The following is a 27004-nucleotide window of genomic DNA, read 5'->3' as shown; positions in this document are numbered from 1 at the left end:
ATATTGCTCCGGGAATATGCGGTGGTCATTCCTTGACCTTTCCGCATCCTCCGTATTTGGTGGTGACGGGCTCGAACCCCGGTCTAATCAAGAAGCGTGTGCTACGCGCTGCTGCTCCTTCCCACCTGGCTACGGAGGCGCCTAATGAATGAAGGCAATTACACCCTATACATCACTGTTAGGAGAAATATAGGCAACCATTGTATCAGTTGACCAAACATTAATTGACCATGCTGAGTAAAAAGCACTCTGCTGTACATATATCACCAATGGGGCGAATAGTGATTGTCAGACCAGTCGTTTGTCGATAAATGACATCTAAGCATGGCATAACAATGTGTTCCTTATCCTTCTTGTTGTGATACATTGTGACTCCAGCTGTTCGTTTGGTTTCATGCCTGAAATGAACCACGCAATCGAAGTTCGAGTTGCTGACACTCTTGTTATTTTCTAACCAAGCATCAGATAGCAGCAAGATTTGGCATTGCTGTATAACAGTATTGGTGAGGTTGGCGTGGTGCACCCGTAGGCTTTGGCAGTTGAAACTAAGTTCCTTCCTATCATGGATGAATTCGAACAAGCTGTCTTGTCTTGTTTGTAGCCGATTAGTCGCAAGTCTGGTAAACTCATTTTGTAAATCGATGGTGGATGTAGCTGTCATTATTTGTCAAACAAATTATTTTTTCATATGTCACACGAATCCTCTGGAAGGCTCTCTTTGTTCATCTCTTCGTTGGACTTCCTCACTCTCTGTTGCTCGATTGGCCAAACAGTGTGAATGTAAACTACCACCGCAGAGCTCTCTGACATGGGCTGACGTAGCAAGTATCAGGCAGCTTCTTGACTCGTGGTCTTGACGCTGTTGAGCATGTCGATGGATAGTTTTCTCATGTTTCCGACAATGTTGAGCTCTGGGTGCTCATTCATGATCATAATGATTTGTCACTGCAAATTTCTGATCCCTTGGTTCATCTTATTCATGTACTCAATGGCGTATGATCGTTTATCCAGCGTTATTTTCTTGTAACACATGAATGTATGTTTGTGAGTTTGAAGCTTGATGCTCTCCGAAGCCTCGCTAGCGGAGACAGACACTAATTTGTCGATCACTGCAATAGCGTCTTCTTTGTTCTCGCCCAAAGGATCTTTGGGAGCATTATGCAGCCACAGCAAAATGTACACGTGTAGACTGCCGCGATGTTGAAATTCTGTGTGCTTGAAAAAGTTGACCACGTAAAATTGAGAAAACGGGCTATAATGCTTTGACTGCAATATGTTCACAATTACATCCACAATCTTCTTGAAGTATATCACACAAGTTACAGCATCTTTGTTCACTAGCGTCGCTTTCTGCATGAAGTCCATGTCGCTCGCATCATCCTCACTAATATCACACCCTGTATTCTGTAACTTGTACAATAGCTGAAGCAAGCGAGGCCAACCAATTTCATTGGCACTCAGAGTAAAGAACATTGTAGGTTTACTGGGCTGTCTAATCAGAGTGAATAGATCAAGCTTACGTTGAGCCCAGTAGTAGGTCAAGTTTGGAATTGTCCTTAGGAAGACCAAATTGTTTTCGATGCATCTGTTAACGTATTCTTTAGATTGAACTTGCTCAAAGGTCAGTTTTGTATTTTTACCTATATATTTGAAAGCCACTGTCAAAGAGTCGCTCATTTTCAATCTCATTATCTTCATTGCTAAGTAAAGGAGATGATATGGAGTAACATCACATCAGTCAGATCGTCTGAGCTCGCTCATTGCCATCATGAATGGAGTCGCACATAAATTCTCTCTGAATGTTCTGAACTGTCCAAGATAAATGTCGGGAAATAGTTTCTCTGCGTGCTTGTCAAACAGTAAGCTCTGCAGTACGTTAGTTTTCTCCTGGGGTGATTCTAAGATAATTATCATCGCTCCACAATTGCTGTTGAGTGATGAGATTTTCCTCAATCGGAACGGATTTGCTTGCCATCTTTAGTCGAATTAATTTCCATGTAACTGTCATCAAAGAATGACTGATCTATCATGATTTGATACAATCGATAGAGAGGTGTGTCAACCAAATATTGAAGCCATGCTTTAACCACTGGCTTTCTTAATAACCCAATCAAACAGCTGGACTTAAAATGATCACTATCAACCTCCCTTGGCAAGTGATGGACCATCGTGTTGACTGAAACAGGCACACTGATCACTTGGCCCAGAATGCCATATTGTCCGTATGCATGCCTCGGGTGCCTTATTTGCATGAATGGTAAGCGAGGAGAAATAAGCCTCTCTGTCACTAAATCTAGCTTCAGTAAATGTGATGGAATTTCTGGGTAAACAAAGCTGTTCATTTGACTTAGATAGTGTTGGAATGGTGTTCTTAAGTGATCTGCAACTATTAGACTCAAGAACCCCATCAACATCAACACTTAAAAATGCAGTATTTAGCAGCTGGTTTCTTTGTATCATTTTCAAACTATAGACAACCACAAATGTAGCATACAGAACAGAAATCATTTCTCATAAATATCCTTTCAAACTCTTAATGGGCATTCTTATGTAAATAGTAGTCTTCGTAAAGAAAAGGAGCCTGATCATTTAAACTCATATGCTCCGCAATTGGAGAACTGTTCTGCTGTACATAATTAATACTCACTTCAGGTACATTGTTGTTAGATGGAGTGGCACTGCTGGTTGAAGACACTGCTAAATCCAATGATTGATTTTCTGTTTGTCTTTTACGCAATCTTGATAGCCTTTGTTGTTCTTGCACACTCATTGCTACCTCCATCTTTATTTTCTTAGGTTGGCTTGCTCGATATTCTTGACAATGCATTGTACTGGACTTCAACATCGTTGAACACAAAGGTTATAGCAGTGTGGCATTCAGTCCCTTTCACTACTGAGAAAATTACTGATGTGAAAACATCTAGGCATCTAACAATGGACTGTAATGAAAATGCAGATTGTAACAATAAAAATACTAGTATTGTTGAAATCATACTATTCAACAAATGGTTACAATCAAGTGGGTAATTAGGCTACTGGCCTAACCCTATCAAATGTTGATTCGTTAGAGTAAGCAGCGAGCATGTGCATAAAACATTACACCATTCATACTAAATATTTTGGACTGAAATTTCTTTGGAATTTAATGCTAATGTCACTAACTGATTCGGTAGAGTGAGTAGTGGGCATGAGCATAAAATTTTTTTTTTTTTTTTTTTTTGGTAGTTGTTGGCGCATCGGCTTCTGTGGCCATATTGCACCTCCCAAGGTTTTTGCAGTACTTTGATCCAAGCCCGAGGCGGGAATCGAACCCGCGACCTTTGGGTTGCCAGGCAGGTACTTTACCCACTCGGCTAGCCCGGTCGGCTGCATAAAATGTTACATCAGTCATGATTTCAGTTCTAGCTGCTCAATTTTAAAAGTTCTAATTTTCGTAAAAGCTGTTTACACATAAAACATCTTTCATGTGTACAGGGTACAGACACAGTTTTTCTTATTCTACTGTTTTTTGTTTTTTTTTTTCTTGCTGTATGCCATTTGCTCATATCTAGCCATTTCCTAAAAAGCACAATATTGTCCCTTTGCACTTACTCTAATTGAAAGTAATGGGGAAATCCATCAACCACTCATTCCTAAACTATCTCAAAATCTTCTAACTGATCAATGATATATTAGTTTATGTTACCTATCTATAGACAATTCAATGGAAAAGTTTGATTAAACTAAAGCAGTTCCTCTTGAAATTTCTAGAGCTTTTGATTGTGTTTGGCATAAAGGTCCAAATAAGCTTTAATCTTATGGAATGTCAACTATTTTTTGTAATTAGGTATCCAGTTTTTGATCTGACTGCTCACTGCAGGCGATGGTGGATGGCTCTCTATCTTTTAACTTCTCCACTAATGCTGATGTTCCCCAAGGTTCTTTCTCCCACTCTTTTCCTATTGTATACTAATGACTCTCTACTGAATTTTTATGATTACTTTCCATTAATTTTTGCATACATCAATTGCAAAAGAAAACTCAAACTGGATTTATATCAATTGTATTGTGCAAGAAAGAACCTTAAAATATGTTGGGATTATGACCCTCTGATACCTATCTTCTGAGCTGGCCCTGCTTACGAACAGGCTGTAACTGTCCCATAACTTGTTTTTGCTTACTCAGTTAAATCCTTAACCTCCCTTGCCATTGCATTTTGGCACCTTCTGTTTACAGAACTTCTCCACTGGAACCTATATATTTGTTCAGAAAAAATCCTTTGAATACTTCCCATAATGTTCTCATATCAAACATCTCAGCTCTCCAGTTAATCATGTCCAAAAAATACCCTGATCTGCACATATTCCCCCCTTCCCCAAAGAAATTGAAGCCTCCACCATTTCCTTTGACTACGATAATTTTTCGGCAATGTGGTTGCTATCTGTTATTGGTTTTTACATCAAGTTTCTGATACAACTGAAAAGTTGATTAGAACAATGTCAAGGATATTAGCACCTCTTGATAACTCACTCTATGTTTGTACTGGTGTAACACAAATGTCTCAAAAAATTGCTCTTACAGGTGTACTGCTAGTCCATGATTTCCAGCCCATGAGAGACAATAATGAGGCACACTTTCTAGCCATTCAAGTTGCCTATTTCATATTCAGAATCATTCAGCCTCCACTATCATCTTCCCTTCACTGAAAATCATCTGACTCTGGGAAAAATATGGTAGTTTTCAGGCAGTTTTTGATAAGCCTGTAACCACCCCACTCCCTTTCAACTTGCTCTATTTTTCCCAAACACATTTGTATTCAATATTATAAAAATAACTAAATGCACAAGGCATAATAGGTTAAGAGTTTATTATCTATATAATATCTGTGTAGATACACCATAGAAAACTCTTAAGAAACTACGAAGTAGTTGTTGTAGTAGGCATCATTTGCTCTGTTTCTCATATTGTGGTCTTCCTTCATTAATTTAATGAAAAAATTGCAAAACGATTTTACTTCTTGAAGCTGACCGCTTTTTGACTGTATGTTGTGATCACAGAAATTGGGTTGGAAAACTGCTAGCTTGGGGGGGGGGGAATACAAGGACTAATAGATTAACAGTAGCCACTGGCAGAGGTGAAAGTGATTCTTGCACTGCTTCTATTGGAATGAGCAGCAGCCTGGAAAACAAGATGCAGGATATTTCAGAGACTGCTGGGAGTCATTGCGCTACAAGTAAACACACGGGTTATGTTAGGGTAGCTAAGTATAGGAACAGGCGCATGTATACTTGCGTGTACACCAATGCTAGGAGTTTGGTAAATAAATTTGATGAATTTGAGGTATTGTTCAAAACATCAAAGGCAGATATTGTTGGGATATCAAAGACGTGGTGTCACACAGATATAAGGAATGCAGAACTGGAATTTGGGGAGTACAACGTCTACAGAAAGGATGGACAGGATAGGAAGGGAGGAGGGGTTATGCTATTAGTTAAGAAACACATAAAATCCAAGGAAGTGAAGCCAGTCGACATTGCTGGACAGTGCAGTGTCGAGTCAGTTTGGTGTGACATAAGCATTGGGAGATAAAAATTGAGAGTAGGAGTGTGCTATAGGCCTAATGACTCTGATGAGTATAATAAGAAACTGTACAGGGAAATAGAGTGGGCCAGTAAATCAGAGAGTCTTATAATGGGGGATTTTAATTTCCCAGATATTGACTGGAATTTGGGGGCTGGTCACTCACATACTAGCAAGGCTTTTGTGGATTTCTTGGACGATTGTTTTCTACATCAGCATGTTCGGGGGGCAACTAGAGGGAGTAATACTCTTCATATGATTATCCGTAGTGATTCTTCATGCATTAAGAATCTGCAGATAAAGGAACCATTAGGTGTAAAGAGAAGGGGTTTTGCTTTCATAAAGGCAACTACAATGGTCTGAGACAGTATTTAAATTCTATACAGTGGGACCAACTGATGATGTTACCAACAGCAAATTCAAAATGTGAAGCATTCAAAGAACTTATCTTGGAAGCTACTAGGCTTTACATACGAACTAATGAGACATATGGCAGAGAAGAAAAATGCATGGCATACATATAAATTAACATATGACACAGAAGCCTATGATAGATAGAAGCTGATCTGTAACCAAGTTACAAAGGAGGTTAGGCAGGCGAAGGCAGATTACGAGAAATCTTTGGCAAAGGATGCAAAGAAAACCATTCTTTAATTATGTAAACTCTAGAAGAAAGAGGATGAATCAGATTGGTCCACTTGATATTGATGGTTCAACTGTTGATGATCCTGTTCAGGTAGCTAACAAACTAAATGAATATTTTGCATCGACATTCACACATGAGTAGTTATTCAGCGAGGGGAATGCCAGAGGTGTAGTCAACTCTGGCAGTAAGCTAGATAATCTTGTAATAACTGAGAGTAAAGTGGAGGAGAAATTGTTGAAGATAAACACAAGAAAGGCACCTGGGGTGGATGGGATCTATCCAGTTATATTAAAGGAAGCAGCAAAAGAAGTAAGCAAACCCTTAGCCATAATTATGACAGCTTCCTTGGACTCAGGGTTGGTACCCATAGACTGGAGATGTGCAAATGTGACCCCAATTCACAAAGGAGGATCAAAGGCTGACAAGTAATTATAGACCTGTGAGTCTAACTTCTGTTCCCGGAAAATTAATGGAGGCAATGGTTAAAGAAGCACTGCAGGATCATCTAGACAAGACTTAAGTTATAGCTCGGACACAGCATGGTTTTGTTAAGGGAAAGTCCTGCCTGACCAATTTGATTGGATACTATGATGCAGTCGCAAAGGAACTGGATGCAGGGAATAACTTTGATATTATATATTTGGATCTTAGAAAGGCTTTTGATACTGTTGCACATGGAAGACTGCTGCACAAATTGGAGCAGTGTGGCACAGGAGGCAAATTGCTGCTATGGATAAAGGGATGGTTGAGTGGGAGAAGACAGAGTGGTAATCAATGGATACTGCTCATTGTGGACTAATGTTATTAGTGGAGTCCCTCAGGGTTCTGTGTTGGGTCCATCATTGTTCTCTGTATTTATAAATGATATTGATGATGATATATCAAGCTTAATGTCCAAGTTTTCAGACGACACAAAGGTTGGCAGGGTTGTTAAGGACACTACTGACGCTATGCTGCTGCAACAGGATCTGGAAAGGTTGAGCAGATGGGCTGAGAGGTGGCAAATGAAGTTTAACATTGACAAATGTAAAGTACTACATATGGGAAACAGCAACCCCAGAGCAAAGTACGAACTCTGTGGTACTACACTGACAGTGGTAGAGAATGAAAAGGACCTGGGGGTAATTGTGCATGCAGATATGAAGTTCTCTGAGCAGTACAGATGGGCTGCAAGAGTAGCTCATGGTGTCTTGACAATGATATACAGGAATTTTTCTAGCAGGGATAAGGTGGTGATTATTCGCTTGTATAAGGCAATGGTCAGGCCACACCTTGATTCAGGTCTGGAGACCTCATTTCAAGAAGGATACAGAGCTGCTGGAACGAGTACAGAGAAGGGCAACAAGATTAGTGAATGGAACAAAGGGGTGCTCTTACGAAGAAAGGATTAAGTTTTGCAAATTACAGTGTCTGGAGACTAGGCACCGGCGAGGTGATCTGATAGAGGTGTATAAAGCCTTGAATGGTTTGAGCATGCTCAATGCTGATGGGATCCTTCCTCTTGCTCAGAATAATCACCCGAGAGGGCATAAATTTAGATTGAGGAAAGATAGATGTGCAGAAATTTGCCTTTAGCCAGCGGGTAGTTGGCGGTTGGTGGAACAGACTTCCATCCCTTGTCGTGGAAGTTGATAGCCTAAATAAATTTAAGGCTCAGCTGGACAGGTATTTCGAATGAATGGAGGGGCGAAATGGTAGTGTTTTTTTTTGGCTGATGCTGCATAAGCTTGCTTTGTTGCATCATATGCCTCTACTAATGCTAATGCTAAAAAATGAAAATTCATTCCTATGATCACCACATAGAGCTTCAGGAAGGAAAATCGTTTTGCAATTTTTTCGTTGAATTAATTTTGTACTGAATTTTTAATTGTGTTAAATTGATTTTTAATTGATTTTGACTGATTTTTAATTATTTCTTACTGCAATGCAAGATTTTTGATTTTTTAATTGTTTTCGTTTTAATTTCTGGAGAGTATCATATGGAAGTGTTCTACGTATCATATTAAGGTAAACTTCTCTTATTCCTTTACAAATCTTGGCATTATTATATAGACACATTATAAATTTTGAATTTTACTGCTTTTTTACAATCCTGATTCATACTTATAGGGAGTGCTTTTTTTTGTAAAAAAATAGGTGCCGGTACTGATTCTTTGCTATCAGGAAATTTTGAAAATTAAAAGAATATGAAAAGTACTCTAAAATTTTTTTTCCTGATATTGTTACTTTAGTAGTAATGTTTTCAGAATAAGAACAACAAATTAAATATATTAACACAGTTTATTGAGCATAAATTTATTATTCAAGTATATAAAAAAATAAATAAGATGTGAGTAAAATAAGTAAAAAATAATAACATAAGTAAAAATAATTTCATAATGAAGTTTTTGTAGAATATTCCAAATTTTCATTAAGTTCTCATCGGACACCCTATGCCGACTTCTTTTCTTCCTCTTTGTGTATTGGTTGCTGAATGACGTTTCCGAAGCAGCCATGAATCGGCATATTTTGCTGGATTAAAGCAGGTTAGCGGTGGGCCTACAGTTTTAATTAAGAAACAGTAGTGAAGAAACTGTTTTTGTCATCAGCGAAGCGCTGGTTGGTCTGGAGAACACAGATTAATTTGTGAAAATCGTCGTTCACATTCACTCAAAATTTGTATCGTACTCAGAGTGTTCATCAAATTCTTCTATTCTTCCGAAACCTTCTTATCCCCGAATTGCATTTAACTGTAACCTAACAGACAATTTTCTAACTTCATTTTCACCAAATGAATTTTGGTGACAATTCATGTTTTAGAAGAATTAATGCCTTTGTTGTCCTCGTTTTCCTTCTCTCGTCATCGGTATTGTCACTAGTTCTTAAATTTGAATTTTTTCTTTTCTTTTCCTTTTTTTTTTTTTTTTTTTTTTGAACTGTCCAAAATGTCAGTGTCATTTGGATATTCAGCTACTTTTTTTTTTTTTTTTTTTTTTTTGATTTGGTAGTTGTTGGCGCATCGGCTTCTGTGGCCATATTATTGCACCTCCCAAGGTTTTTGCAGTACTTTGATCCAAGCCCGAGGCGGGAATCGAACCCTCGACCTTTGGGTTGCCGGGCAGGTACTTTACCCACTCGGCTATTCAGCTACTGTGACCATGTAAATAGAGATAGGGAAATTTATGAAAAAATGTGGATAATGCACTTCCACGAAACAACATGATAATTTGTTGGGGTAAAAGAAAATCACGTTTCTAATTCTCGAACTGGGCGCTTACAGTTGATTCACAGAGGTGTCTAACCTAAATTTTAAATTTTGTTAATTATCAAAAAAATTTTCTCATTAAATGTTTTGTTCAGTAAACGTAATCATGTATTGTACTTAATAAAAGTTTCGAATATTTTCAATTTCAATTTTACAGTAAACGTAATCATGTATTGTACTTAATAAAAGTTTCGAATATTTTCAATTTTACTTTTACATGCAACAAGATATGGAAAATGTAACCTACTAAAGAAATCTAACTTTGAATTTTTTTGAATACGGCCCCTGTAAGGTTGGACACCACTGCAGTAGAAGGTGGGCCAGAGCCCACTGGGAAACGCCTTGAACTGATCACCTCTTGACCAGCGCGACTTCTACGTATGTGGGAGGTGGTTGGATAGGTTTTCAGGTACCACTAAGTTGTAGAATGGTAATCCCTTTATCTCTCTTAATTCTTTATCTCTCTTAGCACTAATTGTCTAAATTTCCCAAAGACAAGAAATGCGATTACTGCGTACCGAGTTAATTCTTTCATAATCCGTTTGCTGTATGAAAATTTTCTTCACTCAACGGAAACTGTTTTAAATGTAACTTTCAAGAGAGTCAAAATAATTCGCTATAAAAGGACTTCGTTAAACAGAGGTCCGACTGATTAATTTAGAAATATAAAAATGGTTATACAATTTTATATAGTAAATATCTTAACAACAGACAGCGAAAAATGCAAATTTAGTTAAATAATTTTAAGCTTATTTGAATAGTAGGTAAACATGTGAAAAAAAATTACGGAACATACAAATTTCGAAGTGCATTGCATCCAAATGTTTGACTTGGCGCATTATAGCCTTAGATGCTAATGCGCTATAAAATCCTAAAACAAACAAACAAGTATCCAAATGTCACATGTCACTGTAAAGGTACCGGTACGCCATACCGTTGCATACCGTCCCAAAAAAAGCACTGCTTATAGGTATGATTAAAGAGGCCTGTGCGCTCTGGATTCATTATTATTAATATTGAATTACTGTGGACACAGAGACAGAATAAATTATTTATTCTGTCTCTGTTTCGCTGCGTCCACAATTGTTCGATATTAATCCTTATAGGTATTTAAACAAGTTTTCCATATGCTTTGTGACTGTTGGTTGTTCTACTTATTTCACTGTTCCTTTCTGGCAATTAGTTTGCAAACACACCTAGACATTCAGAGAAAAGCAACTTCTCACTCCACTTACAACAAACTCTGCAGAGTTCCTGAAATCTGAAGTTAATCCATAAGGCTTTCATTATACAATCCCTCTCTATCATGCAATTCTTCGACTCTGTAGAATTGCAAGCATAATTTGTTCAACATGACATCACATTTTATGATCAAGTCATCAGTTCTTTTATGCTTTATATAATTAGTTCCCAAATGGACAGCATAAACATTATATTATATTGCTTATTATGTTTGCACTTGTACAGACATAATACACAGCACAACATGGCCTTAGATGCTAATGTTTGAGTTAATGATTGAGGTTTACAAAGCTCTGAGAGGGATTAGTAAAATGAATGAAGGTGGAATCTCTCCCTGTTCTATAGAATTCCAGAACTAGGAGTCAAATTGAAATTACAGGGGTTGATGTTTAGATTAGATTGTAGGAAGTTTTCTTTTAGCCAGCAAGTCGTTGATTGCTGGAATAAGCTGCCCCTGCAGGTAGTTGAGACTGACAGTTTGAATAAATTCAAAGGTCAGCTTGATAGTTACCTGTGGGAGGAGGGAAGCATATAATTTGTTTTCTTATCTACTTTTTTTTGTCAGTGCAGCAAAAGCCTGCAACTTCCTTGCACTATGTAGTGAATACTATTACTAATGTGCTATATAAACAATGACAACAACATGGGGACGCTTCCATAGCCAGGTGGGCAGGAGCAGCAGTGCACAGCACAAGCTTCTTGATTAGACCGGGGTTCGAGCCTGTGACCACCAAATACGGAGGATGCGCAAAGGTCAGGGAATGACCACCGCATATCCCCAGAGCAATATTGCCTTAGTTGCTAATGCTCCTAAAAACCAAATAACAATAACAACAAACAACAACACAGATAGCCATACACCCTTCAGAGGTTGCGATCAGAGGGTTGATTACATGTGGATGATGATATGTTTTGGAAATGCTACACTATTTACCACATGTTGCCTGCATTCTGCAATGAATCTATAATGGCAAACAATCCTTTGTACTAAACAACTGCTTAACTGTATGTTGTTTGGATAGTACTTGTATCTTCTGTACAGCGGCTCCGGAACATTAGTTCAGCTCCACCATTGTGCTCTGTGAAGATACAACACTATAGAATGGCCAGAAATGTGTAGTATTGTGTTTGTGTAGCCTGTGTTGTTATGCTGTTTAGTGTTTCTGGCCATTTTGTGCCACCGGGAAGGCCAAGATCTCTTGGAGAGCCTACTCAGTGCTCGTCTACAGCACAAGGAGGTGGCCACAACTATGTATGTCCCTAGTCCCATGGAGGTTGATCATTGCGATCTTTGTCTGCCCTTCCAAACAGGGAGAAGTGCAGGACTTTGCCCTGTTTGGAAGGGCGAAGTCCCGCACCCACTAGAGGTAGTGCTATACCAGTGGGTGCCAGCAAAATCCCATACCAGCAGATAATAATAATAATAATAATAATAATAAATAAATAAAAATAAAATAAATAATAATAATAAATAAACAAAAATAAAAAAATAATAATTAAAATAAAAAATAAAACAAAAAAATAAAAAATAAAAAAATAATAATTAAAATAAAAAATTTATAAAAAATAAATAAATACAAATAATTAATAATAATAATAAAAAAAAATGAAAAGTGAGGTGGGAAGATGGAACAGAGAGTGACAATCTTTGTGTTTTAGACATAAGAACCCCTAGGAAATGAAGGCAAATGATTCTTAAAATTCCATAATTTAGGTTCTTCCTAGTAAACAGTGGTGGAAAGGGTCTCTGTTATGTTAGGCATCTTGATTTGAATTTGTGACTGGTTGGTTTGCCAAAAGTCATTTTATTCTGAAAATAGCTCAGTTGAGAACTGCTGGAAGGCTTTGAAATTGGTGATGGATTCTACTAAGAGTGTCTCGTTCCCTGGAGAAAGGCTGGGAATTTGTGCCTTCAGGATGTTTCTAATGTAGAGCGGGCAATGGTATAGGATGTGGATCCAATCTTCTGTTTGTTGGCATATGCAGGAATCAGTGTATATGCAAACAATCAGTGTATTTGGATAGTACTGGAATCTAATACAATATGATCTCTCAGGCTTCTCATAAGCTTCAATCAATCACCTACTCTTAAATATTAACTGAAACAGCCATCGCCATGTTGAAGATAAATGACGGGATGTAACAATATTCATGAAGCCACCCCGATTAGATTTCTATTGAACTAACTTTATTAATTAAATGATAATCTCCCTATGGAATAAATATCATCCTTGAAAAAGTTATCAAATTAATAAGACAAAAAAGCTTACTTCAAAATGTAATATAATGCAACTTACGTAAACGAAGTAGTCTGTCTCGTGCATCAAGAATACGATACATATCCTCATAAGTATGTGCTACCATTTTTAATGTTTCCATAAGAGATTCTTCTGAAAATGCAGTATAATAAATGTACTGTAATTAGGACACATCAGTGAAAAAAAAAAAAAAAATACTTGAAACATCTAGTTCCTTTAAAAAAAAAAAATTTTCATATCAAAATATAGACAAAATTAAAATAGCATTTTTAAAATACATGTACATTTTCATAATAAAGTTAAAGTTGAAATATCTGCCATCAACTTTACGATATTTTGTATATACACCAATGAGCCAAAACATTATGACCACCTACCTAATATGATGTTGGCCCTCCACGTGTAGCCAAAACAGCCGTACCCAGCGAGGCATAGATGCTACAAGATTTCTAAATGTATTTTGTGGTATCTGGTACCAACACATAACCAGCAGATCCTTTAACTCCTATAAGGTCCGTGGTTGAGACACCACAGATCAGAGTTGCTTTTCCAACACAAACCACAGATGCTCAATGGGATTGTTGTCTTATGAATTTAGAGGCCAGGGTAATACCTGGAAGTCCTCCTCATGTTCTGTGAACCAGTCTCGAACAATCTGGGCAGTGTGGCATGGCGCATTATCCTGCTGAAAGACGGTACCACCAGATGGAAAGACCGTTGCCAAGAAAGGGTGTACCTGGTCAGCAAAGATGTTTAGGTAGGTGGTAGAGATCAGAGTGCCCGGCCATGGATGACTGGACCCAGGGTACCCCAGTAGAACATCGCCCAAAGCATCACACACCTTCACCACCGGCTTGTTTTTATCCCACAGTGCATCCAGGTGCTTCCCCAGGTAAACGGCGCACACGCACCCAGCCGTACACATGGTACAACAGGAAACGTGATTCATCGGACCGGACGATCTTCTTCTAGTCACTCAAGGTCTGGTTTTGATGCTCGCGTGCCCATTGTAGGTGCTGTTGCTGGTGAACCGTAGTTAGAATGGAGACTCATCGCGGCCTGCTGCTACACAGCCCCATTTTCAGCAGGGTTTGATGTACTGTGCATTGTGACACATTACTCCCATCACCAGCATTCCAATTACCGGCGAGTTGCACCAAAGTTGCCACATACCATCCGGGAGAGCCTTCACTCACCTCGAGCATCAATGAGTGGTTGTCCAACACCTCGCTGGCAGTTTGTGGGTTTCCCCTCCTCGGACCACTTTCGGTAGGGTCCTGGTATCCGTGTACCCATGCATGGTAACCACACGCATGGGTACTGGGAGCGTAAGTGGCTAGAGGGTTTACAGATTGGCTCATCCAGTAAGAATACCATGAATAGAGACAGAGGTATGCCCATACATCCTATTTTCGAAGCAATTGTCCTAAGTACAGATGAACGATTTTGTTTGCCACGTACCCGAGCCATTTCCACTTCCGGTTCTGCCCATGCACCAAGGGAACCACGTGTGGAGGTACTATGAGCCTGTTATATAAGGAGATGTTGCAGGAAGTCTTATTATTGTTGAGGAAGGGAGCTGACGCTCTCAAAAGCTTCAGGTTTTTTAGCGCTTTTATATATTTAATCTTTATATTTTAGCATATTTTATAGTAAACAATTTTATTATAGTTTTAACATTCCGTAATATACAGCCACCAGTCTATTGTAAATTATAGTAAATTATACAATTTGTTTTTTGATATTTTATTTGTAAAAAAATTTAGTTACAGTAAAATTCATCTAATGGTTAGTGTATGAGTTCACTTATTTCCTAGACAGGCTAGACTAGTGCAAACTCCATCTCTAAAAAGTTGTTCACATGTAAACATGTGCATAAAATATTTATTCAATTCATCAGCTGTTGATAAACTGAATATATTTATAGTTATGTATCTATAAATTAGACCAATATGATTTATTTCTTTCCTTTAGTGCAGCAAGACAAAGTAGCAAGGAATTCTATGCAAAACTCCTTGCTAATTTTTTTTGCACTCTTAACCAAAGACTTCCAGAGGACGGTTACAATTTGTAACCACTCAGTGCATTTTTATTTTCTGCCACTAAGCTCATCTCACATGTGTCCCAATTACTTTGGTAGGTGCAGTGTGGCCCATAACCATAAAAACAACAGATTAGCTCATCGGTTTATCTGGCATCCATTTTGGCTTAAACCTTGAAAAATACCTTTTGGGTGAAAATAAACACATACTGGCCTCTATGATCACTACAATGAATACTTGCAATTTGGCATTTATATTTTTGAGCAACAATCAGTTGGTCCTAATGAAAAGAGTTCAAAAGACATTGGAACCCATTATAATCACCTTTGCAAAAACAAAATCTTGTTACAGTAATTATTTCTTTAAATAAATCCCACACCTGTGTATTATGATTGCTGCCATCTAAAGCTCCTTTACTTCAAGATTCTTAAATACATGATAAATCCCTGCTGATAACCAGATCACGAACATTGCTTTCTCTTGTTGCTCGATTATCCTATATATCATTCTCTCTCTCTCTCTCTAATATTTTATTTCTTTTTTTTTGGCTGATGCTGCATAAGCTTGCTTTCTTGCATCAAATGCCTCTACTAATGCTAATGCTAATGCTAATATGCTGTAGAAAATATGTTATATAGTAAATTGAGAAACATTCTACTACTGAGTGAACTGACAACCCATGATTTCCAATTGACTTTTGGAAAGTTAAAATCCCCCATAACAAGAAGTGGTGATTTGCTGACTCATCTATTTGTCAATATAGTTGTTCACTATGTTCTTTCTTTCTTTCTTTCTTTCTTTCTTTCTCCTCTGTTTGTGTAACAAAACAGACTAAATAACAGACTGACAACCTGTGTCTAGTAGTTGCACTATTTTAGAATCTATGTGCTTCATAACCATTGTTAATCCATTTCAGTGTTGAAAAAAGACCACTTCTTTCTTCAGTCTCATGCAAAAAATTTTTCTCACAAAACAAATTGAAAACTTTTTTTTCCCTTAACATAACGTTATCCATACAAACAGTAATTGGCATGTGTTGTCCTTCACTGACTTTCCAAGCTTGCAACAAAATTTAATGCTCAGCTGTTCAAATGTCATTACTGTTGCTTTTGCTGAAAATGGAAAAATTTGAGTGTTGCTCAACACTCAAATTTTGCCACTTCCAGTAAATGCAGCAAATGAGAAAAATAAGTGCCCACTTAAAACTTTCTGCTAGATTGGCATGCACCAAGTAAAAACTTGTGTAAGGGTGTAAGCATGTTTGAAAGATATCTTAGCTATCAGTATGCATTCACTGAATTTTTTGATCAAATCCCGAATGAGATTAATTTTAAAGTTAATGAAAATTTTAAAACATCGGGTACTGATTTTATTTGGTAGCTTAATGTCACTAGTTCTGCAGAGTGTAAATGAGTGGGAATTGGTAGAACTAACAAATGGTATAAATTTCTATTTCAGAAATTAATCTACAGCTCTTCAAAGAATTTGTCATTTGATAAATTAATCTTTTAAAAAATATATCATGTCAAAAAACTGTCATTCAAAGAACTGATTTTTCAAAAAGTATGCTAGTTTCTCAGTAACAAGCCTATTTGGAGACTGAAATGAAATTTTACATTATACACTGTCAATTTTATGACATTGGCCAATGTCTTACAATACCTTCTCAAATTAAAGTAATAAAATTTGATAACTTAAAGCTTAAAACAAATTGATCAGTGAAATAAACTGACTAATCTGAACTTAGGTTCAGATTATATTTTAAACTATAATAACTTTAAAACTGCCCATTTCATCCTTCCAAACTGAGAAAATTAGAAACTCTGAAATTGTGTGCAATAATGATGGCCCCAATTTAAATGTGTTAATATAATACTGCCGTTATCCATGAATATACTGAATTCTGTTTATGGTGTTAAAAAATATATGAAAATTAGATTTTCAATGAGCTATATATAAATTTATTTTGAATATCTGAAATAAGAGCAGGCAGTATCAAGTGCTATTTAAAAGTTCATACCATAGCATCAATATTAATATATAAAGGTACAGGTTAGCAAATAAAAATGAGATGTCTTGCTCAGCCACATTAGTAAAATTGGAATCTAATCAGGTGTTAAATACAACTTTTTCAATTTTACACTTAATATATAACTATCTTTTTACCTGTATTTTCTGAAATGATTAAATTTGATTCAGTACTGCTTTCTTTAATTTTAGGAACCTTTTTAGAAGACCTGGGTAATTTTGTCTTTATCTCAGGGCGTTCTAAAATATGATGATCTTCTGATGCTTCTATCATAGATTTTAGCTCATCATCAACATCTTCATCACCAGTCTTTGGTAATAAGGAAGCTGCATGAAAGGTTAATTTATTAGAGGATACACTTAGTAGAGATAAAACAACCTGAACACTCCTATTTTATTAATAATTTCAGTGTTTCAATAATAATTCTTAACTTAGGATGATTTTTAATATTTATCCTAATGCAATTTTATACAGATTTCAAATGCTTTCTGAGTTTTAAAAATCTTAAAAACATACACTGTGAACAGATCAAATACAGAATAGTATTTGTTAAACATAACTGAACTAGTCCTAATTGATCATGGAAACTTTTTTGACCCTTACTAGAATCAAAAAAGTCCATGACTGAATTTTCATTTAAACAAAATTTTTGGATTGGTCACTCACAGAGTATCTGAAATTTTATGGATTTATTGGGTGGCTACTTTCTACAGCAGAAAGTAGTCATTCAATTTACAATCAACAATATTCTTGATCTGATTATCAACAGTGATTCATCAAAGAAAGTAGTTATCTAATTTATAATCAACAATATTCTTGATCTGATTAGCAACATCATTCATTAAGAATATCCAGATAAAGGAATCACTGGGTGCAGTGATCATAATATACTGATGTGGAATATACTTAAAAACTGTCAAGGGTAAGAGAAACGGATTTCGCTTTCATAAAGGCAACCACAGTAGTCTTAGCTTTTAAATTTCTTTCAGTAAGATCAACTGATGATGTTATCAACTGCAAATTTTAAATTGAAGACATTCAGGAATGTAATCAATGTAATCACAGAAGCTACTAAGGTTTTATATCAATTAAAAGATACGGTTCAATTAGACCTAAATGAATGTCAGATGAACTGACAAGACTGGTGGTAGAAAAAAGAAAATATGTGGGATTATTATAAATTATCAGGGAACATGGAATCATACAAGTATAAACTAGTTTGCAACCAGGTCAGTAAGGGGATTAGACAAGCTAAGGCAGAACCCTTTAATATTTTGCATCTACATTCATATGTGAATGTAGATGCAAATTTTAGGAACAAAAAGTATAACCAAGTGATATAAATGGAAGCTAAATGATTTTGTTATAACTAAGAAGAAAGTGCAAGAGAAACTGCTGAAGTTAAAAGTAAATAAGGCACCTGGGCTGATGGGATTAATCCAGTTATATTAAAAGAAGCAGTAAAAGAGGTAAGCAAACCCTTGGCCATAATTATGAGAACATTGGATTCAGAGGGGGTTCCTACAGATTTGAGGTGTGCAAATGTGATTCCTATTCACAAAGGGGGATCAAAGGGTGACCTGTGTTCCACGGAAAATAATTACTGTTTAAAAAAGGACAGTTCATCCTAACAGAAATAAAATTATATTAAATCACAGCATAGGTTTAGTTGGCTTTTTTTTTTTTTTTTTTTTTTTTTTTTTTTTTTTAGGAGCATTAGCAACTAAGGCCATATTGCTCTGGGGATATGCGGTGGTCATTCTCTGACCTTTCCGCATCCTCCACATTCGGTGGTCAAGTGCTCGAACCCCCGTCTAATCAAGAAGCGTGTGCTACACACTGCTGCTCCTGCACACAGCATGGGTTTGTTAAGGGAGGATACTGTCTATTCAATTTAATTACCTTTTATGACACAGTGGTAAAGGAACTGGATGCAAATAATAATTTTAAATCAGATATTTAGAGTTCAGTAAATCTGACACTGTTCCCATGAAAGACCGCTGTACAAATTGGAGCAATGCGGCAAATCAGTGCTATGGATAAAAGGATGGTTGATTGGCAAAAGATAAGAGGGCAATTATAAATGGGCACTCTCTTTTGGACTAATGTTATTAGTGAAATCCCTCAAGGGTTCACTGCTGGACCCATTACCATTTACAGTATAATATAAAAGTTTAGAAATCTTATAATACCGTATTGGTGGACTAATAATAGAATAGCAATTGCTTAAAAAACGGTACTCACCTTGAATAAATCTGCAGTGGTATATTGAGAAGAGGTGGTTAGTATTTAGGTTGAATTGTTAGCTAAGAAACTAAGGGGGGAAAATGAATAAAAACGGAATTTAAAATAAATGCCAGGAGGTAGAAGTGTACACACCCGATTCTTGGTTGTCATTGAAGAGGGAAGAAGTATTTTGAAAGCTTGAATAAAATAATACAATGAGGCCAATAGTCATTACGAAGGACTTTCATTAAATAATAACGTCTTCAGTTGGCAATTGAATGGGCAGAGAAAGCGTGTTGTTTTAAAGGTTTAAGTTTATACTCTCGTGATGCACTTTTTGACACGTGGGAAATTTAACGGCGAAAGGTTCCAAGCTGGTGAAAGGTTGAAGGGGAGTTTGGCGTTAATAAAATTATTAACGCCAAACTCCCCTTCAACCTTTCACCAGCTTGGAACCTTTCGCCGTTAAATTATTCACGGTTAATAAAATTATTAACCCAAACTCCCCTTCAACCTTTCACCAGCTTGGAACCTTTTGCGGTTAAAATTCCCATCACGAGAGTATAAACTTAAACCTTTAAAACAACACGTGTTCTCTGCCCATTCAATTGCCAACTGAAGACGTTATTATTTAATGAAAGTCCTTCGTAATGACTATTGGCCTCATCGTATTATTTTATTCAAGCTTTCAAAATACTTCTTCCCTCTTCAATGACAACCAAGGATCGGAGGTGTACACCTCTACCTCCTTGCGCTTATTTTAAATTCCGTTTTTCTTCATTTTCCCCCCCTTAGTTTCTTAGCTAACAATTCAACCTAAATACTAACCACCTCTTCTCAATATAACACTGCAGATTTATATAAGGTGAGTACTGTTTTTTAAGCAATTGCTATTCTATCATTTACAGTATTTATTAAAGATATTGATGAAGGCATATCAAGATTACTGCCTAAGTTCGCAGATTATACAAAAGTCAGTAGGGTGGTTAATGACAGGAATCGAGACATATTATTACAACAAGACCTAGAGAAATTAGGTAGATGGACTGATAAGTGGAAATTGAGGTTTAAAATTGGTAAATACAAGGTACTTGCATATGGGCAGCAATAATCACAAAATAACATACTAATTAGGTGGTGGAGTGTGAAAAAGTTCTAGGTGTAACTGTACAATCGAACATGAAGTTCTCTGAGCAATGCAGACATGTTGCCAGAACAGCTTGTGGGGGGGGGTGCAGGCAATGATATACAGGAACTTTGCCAAAAGGGTTGTTGTTGTTGTTGTTTGTTTTTTTGGAGCATTAGCAACTAAGACCATATTGCTCCGGGATATGCGGTGGTCATTCCCTGACCTTTCCGCATCCTCCGTATTTGGTGGTGACGGGTTCGAACCCCGGTCTAATCAAGAAGCGTGTGCTACGCACTGCTGCTCCTTCCCACCTGGCTACGGAGGCGCCTTTGCCAAAAGGGAAGAGGAGATGATCACCCTATTGAATAAGGCAATGGTTAGACTAAATCTTGAGTACTGCATACAGGCTTCATTTTAAGAAAGATATGAATCTCTAGGGACAGGTGCAGAGAAGGGCAATGAGATTAGTCAAAGCACAAAGGAGTATTCTTACCATAATTTGCAGAATTTGCAAATTCTGCAAATTGCAGCATTTGCAAGGATATCTGACTGAAGTGTTTAAACCCATTAAATAGACTGAGGAAACTTAATTTTAGATTTACAATAGTTTTCTAATTCTTTTTCAGACAGCAACATGCATGCTTTAAACCAGACAGTACCTGATTGTTAGAACAAATTACCATCTGGTGTTGTGGAAGGTCAGTAGTTTGAATAAATTTAAGGAAGAATTATGAGTGGTGAGTGGTAGTTTTTTATTTTTTTTTAATTTGCTGTATAAGCTTGCTTCCTTGCATTATTTTCCAGTACTCCTACTAATACTAAAAGTGAAAATTAATATTCTAAAAAAAAAAAAAAAAAATTATATAAAATTACTGTGAACAATAGATAAAAATGAACCTTTATGAGTGAGCAAATGAACAGCACCTACTCTAAAAATATTCTAGAATTCTAGGTTATAAAATAAAAGAAACAGTTTTTCCATATTCAATGTCTGATATCTCAAACAAATTGAGATCTGGAACTTTTTTGAACCTATCTTATATATATAGTATGGACAGTATTAATTACGGTGGTCACAAATTTCACCTGAACTGTCATAAAATAACATACCTTCAAATAAAATTTTTAAAAGAGAATGTCTCTCAAACTGCTGCAAATGTTACAATGAACTTTTTGCTGATAGGAAGAACACAGCAAAAGAAATCTGAAAGTGAATCTGTTGCTAACAGAAGTAGACACCCAGGGGAAGTCTTTCCATAATTGGAAAACTATGTACTAGGGCTTGCATAAAACTGAGAAATTTCAAAACCGAGTTTAACCAAAGTTTACTCTTAAAACCGGTTTTAAAACCGATTTTCTCAGACATAGGGAAAATAATTAAAAGCTTATAACACAGGTATTTATTTTATCTTGAGTAGATTGTACAAATCGTAATCAAATCTTTTAAACAAAATCTATCACCTCTTATAGTAAACAAAATTAAAGTGCTCCAAAAAAATAACCAGCTTGAGATTATACAAAATTACAAATTGTATTCAAATCCTTTGAATAAAAACTATCTTCTCGTACAGTAAACAAAAAAATAATAAGCCCTATAATAATAAATAAATAAATAAATAAATAAAATTAATATGAAAAAAAAAAACAGCTTGGGAAAATTACTATTTATTGCTCAGCTTTTTTCTGAAAATGATCCTTTAAAAAACACAGTATATTAAGCATTTTTCCTGATAGACTTGACCTTATTTTTGTGTTAAAGAGACCAGTGATCGAAAACACTCCCTCAGATTGGAGCCTTGTTGGTTTAATGGTCAGCAGTGCTCTATAAACTTTCTCCAGCTTTTCACTTCTACTGCTAGTTGCCTCCAAAATTTTAAATTCTTTGCTGATTTCCAATTCACTCGGATATTTTGAAGGCTCTTCAGTTAATATCTTTATTATGCTATCATACTCTCGCATGAGTGCATCTCGAATATCGGAACTAGACGAGTCTTTGTTTTCTTCTAAAAGAACAGTTCGTTTATTTTCAGTTTCTTCATTCAACGCTAAGACTCCTTCGGAATGTTTTGCAAATAATCTCTGATAAATCTCTTCAGCACGCTTTTTCAAAACTTGCTTACTTGGAAAATCAAAAGTTCTTGAACGTGAATCTTCTTTCCTAAACTTTTTGGGGTTGTGTAGATGGCTCAGCAAAGCCACTTTGGCAATTTCGTCTTGCATTGTAACGCTGCAAAAGGCTTTGGTGAAACTTAAGCAAATGGGTTTTCTGCTGTATCAAGCTTAGCAAGCAGAAATTCTATTTAAGACTGCTTTAAATAAGTCTGTATCTTCTGAGGTTATAGCCTTCAGAATCATTTCAACTGGTCGCAAAGTTTCACATAGCAATTCAAGTGTTTTCCGGTCATCGTCAGACACAGCTTCAGTTGACAGTACTGCACATAGAGCATTAGGAATGCAATTTTTTAATTTCAAAAATCTCTCAATTATATAGAATGTGCTATCCCATCTAGTCTTGCAATCTAATGTAAGTTTATATTCTTTCCCATTAAATTTTGTAATATGTCATTTTTGGTAGGCGATTTTCGAAAAAGCTTGCAAAATTTTCTGACTTTGTTAATAATTTGTGCAAATTGGCCATTGGATTGAAGAAATAAATGAGCTCATCGTTAAAGTCGGTTTGATAAAGCATGCCTTGCTGTCTTTCTTCAACTTCTTCATCATCACTACTTTCTTCATTATTTTCATTTTCTTCATCGTCTTTGGGAGACTCAGAGACTGTGGCACCATAATTGATTGATTTTTCATAAAGTACATCTATAACTGACAGATGTATACAATGGGCTATACATTGTTGATGATTAGGCGTAATTTGCTTGCCAAACTTAATCATCATTGCTGCTCCATCGGTGGTGCAGGCAACAATATCCTCATCCACGTTCAAACCAAATTCCTTCAAGTGTCCATTCACAATTTGCTCAGTTCTTCTGCTGTCAAGTGAACCGTTAATCTCAATAAGACCTAACGACCAATGATTGTCTTTTGAATGCACATTTATATTCATATACCTTTTTATTTTGTATAGACGTATTCATCGTCTAGAGTCGATGAATACCGTGCACCCAAAACCAATGAATTTTTGAAATGCTGAATGAGTTCTTCTTTCTTAGTTTTATAATAATTCAGAACCATATTTTTAATTCCATTCACTGAAGCTCATGGTAATTTATCGTATTTATTTCTCTGAAGGTGAAGGCTTGATTGTATAAACTCACTCTTGGTAACTGAATTAAAAGAAAATCCATCTAAAGCAGCTAATTTTGAAATCTCTTCTTCCATAGATTTTTTTAACGATAAGTTTTCTAATGTTCTTACCATTTTTACGGGAGGTTCACTGTTATCTTGTTTAATGTCAATCTGATGCATTTTCTTTAAAATCAACATCAAAGATGATGTAGATCCTCCAGTCGACTTCATTATCTTCTGACATTTCGAACATTGTGGTTCATCTTTGCTTTTTCAAGCAAAATAATTCCATACATTTGATTTCGTCTTAGACATATTAAGAGTAATAAATATTAATTAGTAGGAATTTATATCAATGACAATTTTAAATAAACATGTTGAAGACAACAAAAGCACAATACTATGCGTCACTCCCCCAAGCACTGAATGAAGAGTCTAAACGAGGCAAGTTTCAAAATTTTCACGAAAGAAATTTTTTATTTATTTACTTGCAATTTTTTTTCCTCAAATAAATCTATTGTATTTTCAAAAATTATGTAAAAGCTAAATTTGGTGAATCTGCTTTTTTGAGAACATTTGATCGCAAATTTAATAGGAATAAAGAAGCAAAAAACTTTCTACGATTGAAATTTGATGCAATATTCACCGAATCTGTTTCTAGTGGGTAACCATCAATAAGGCGCGTTCTATAACTTGCCTGGCGAACAAGATAGATGGAACGGAGAAATGTTGATCATTTTCTTTTACGCTATCGCTCCGACTCATTCAGTGAGTCGGAGCGATAGCGTAAAAGCGTATATTTTATGTTCCCACCTGTATCAACCATGATACAGGTGGGAAGATAAAAGGTACCCCTCCTAGATTTGGGCCACTTGCCCATGAGATTCGTACATAAACATAAAATAAAAAACATGTTTAAAACATAAAGCAGTTGAACGATCCAGACAAACGAACAAACAAAAGAAAATGTGCGTAACAAAAAACTATATTCGAGGGCTAACTAAGAAAATATTCGAATCTAGTTTTAGAAGCTCGGTTTCAGTTTTAACAACTCAATATGAAAACCGATTTAACCGGTTTTATAAAACCAGTTTGCAAGCCCTACTATGTACCATGTATATTTTCTGAAAGAGTATTTTTTTCAATGCAAGAGGTGGTTACAATCCAAGTATTGTGAATGATAGATCCCAGAGAAAAGAGAGTGGAGGAAAGATTGGATTAATGATAAAACAACCAAAGCCATGAGGCATCAACGTATAATTTCTGTAAAATGTGTTTGTTTGAATGCATTAGTCATGTTTGTGCACATAAAGGCTTTGTTATCTAGAATTTTACCATGCAGAATGTTCAAGTCACAAACATCTCCAAGTAAAACCTTTGTTTTGGCAAGTTTCTGGATGCTAATGAAAAGTAACAAAGCATTTAAAAACAGGCAGCATTTGCCATTCTGAACTCATCCCAAGTATATGATATCAAATCATTTTGATATCATATACTTGGATTTCAGGAAAGCTTTTGACGTTATTGCGCATGGAAAACTACAGTACAAATTGGAGCAGAATGGTATTAAAGGTAAGTTGCTACAATGGATAAAAGGATGGTTCAGTGGGAGAAGACAGAGGGTGATAATAAATGGGTGCTGCTCTTCGTGGACTAATGTTATTAGCGGAGTCCCACAGGGTTCGGTGTTGGGTCCACTGTTGTTCTGTACATTTATCAATGATATTGATGAAGGTATATCAGGCTTAGTGTTGAAGTTTGCAGATGATACAAAGGTTGGCAGGGTTGTTAATGACAGTAATGGCAGTGTGCTGCTGCTGCAGCAGGATCTAGAAAATTTGGGCAGATGGGCTGAGAAGTGGCAACTGAAGTTTAACCTTGACAAATGCAAAGTACTGCATATGGGTAGAAGTAACCCCAGAGAAACGTACCAGCTGTGTAGTACTTCACTTAAGGTGGTAGAAAATGAAAAAGACCTGGGAGTAATTGTGCAGCCAGATATGAAGTTTTCTGAGCAATGCAGACAGGCTGCCAGGGCAGGTCATGGGCTTTTGTCAATGATATATAGGAATCTTGCTAGAAGGGAAAAGGGAGGTGATTGTCCCTCTGTATAAGGCAATAGTCAGGCCATGCCTTGAGTACTGCGTACAGGTCTGGAGGCCTCATTTTAGGAAGGATGTAGATTTGCTTGAGCGTGCACAGAGAAGAGCAACAAGATTGGTGAGGGGAATGAAGGGATCCTCTTACCAGGAGAGGCTTAAGTTCTGCAAACTGCAGCAGCTGGAGACTAGGCACCTGTGCGGTGATCTGATTGAGGTGTATAAGGCCTTGAATGGGTTGAGCCTGCTGAATTCTGATGGAATTCTTCCACCTGTTACGAACCTAAGGGGGCATAAATTCAAATTAAGGAAATACACAGATGTAGAATAGGTGTGCGGAAATCTGCCTTTAGCCGGTGGGTGGTTAATTGCTGGAACAATCTCCCATCTGTCATTGTGGAAATTGATAGGTTAAATAAATTTAAGGAGGAATTGGACAAACATTTAGAGGGAATGGTTGTGTAATTTTTTTTTTTTTTTTGGCTGATGCTGCATAAGCTCATACACTTGCTTTTTTGCATCACATGCTACCACTACTACTACTATTCGTGTGATTTACAACTATGACTGGTATCAATGAATCAGAGAGAAAGCATAGAGTTTTTACAAAGGAATTGAACGTAAAAAAAAAAAAAAAAAAAAATATATATATATATATATATATATATTACAAGCAAAAATCAAACTAAACTAAATAAAAACCAATTACGTTTCTTGAAATTTATTTTACATTTTTTTATTTATTTATTTATTATTTTTTTTTTTAATAAATGGAACTTTGGTCTTTGCATATTTAATTTGCTACTACTAAATAAATCTATCCTGTGATTGCAGTATGGTAGCATTCCTACTAGATGGTCCTGCATTACTTTTTCAGCTAATGACACCATAATTTTCCCTGCAACAGAAGTCAAGCCAATAGGTCTTTAATTACACATGCTACCTTTTCACTATGTCCTTTGTTGCATGAGTGGTCTCCACCATTGTGCTGAGTACTTGAAGGGTCCAAAAAAGCCATAGTTAGTGCAACGAATGCAGCTATGATTCATACGAGAACCACCATTGATGATTCTCTCTCAAGCCAAACCATTCCTGCTACTTTGAGATTTTTGCTTTTGTTGCTCTTGGCTGAAACATGATTATAGTCTAAATTTAATTTAAAATAATTGCATTAACTAAGAGGTGATAGATGCTATTACCAGATTTGTTTATGTAGTAAAAGTAACACTATAATGCTACTGCCTTTCTAATTTCTTAACTAAAACAAAAGAAATGCCAATCTACATG

At 36.3% G+C, this 27004-nt stretch overlaps 1 protein-coding gene across 1 annotated transcript in view; it reads right to left on the bottom strand.

Moving 5' to 3' along the window:
* Positions 1-27004, bottom strand: part of xmas (RRM_XMAS2 and SAC3_GANP domain-containing protein xmas) — a 311404-nt gene that overhangs the window by 209236 nt on the left and 75164 nt on the right. Inside the window, exons 4-5 of the mRNA XM_090380957.1 lie at positions 17158-17346; positions 12989-13081 (exon numbers count right to left, since the gene is read on the bottom strand). Of these exons, the coding sequence (XP_090237083.1) occupies positions 12989-13081; positions 17158-17346 (282 nt within the window). The remainder of the gene's footprint in view (positions 1-12988; positions 13082-17157; positions 17347-27004) is intronic.

This window comes from Mastigoproctus giganteus, chromosome 9 (assembly GCF_048544385.1).
Source record: "Mastigoproctus giganteus isolate SK-2022 chromosome 9, ASM4854438v1, whole genome shotgun sequence".
NCBI classification, from domain to species: domain Eukaryota; kingdom Metazoa; phylum Arthropoda; class Arachnida; order Uropygi; family Thelyphonidae; genus Mastigoproctus; species Mastigoproctus giganteus.
This window is presented reverse-complemented; position numbering and strand designations above follow the sequence as displayed.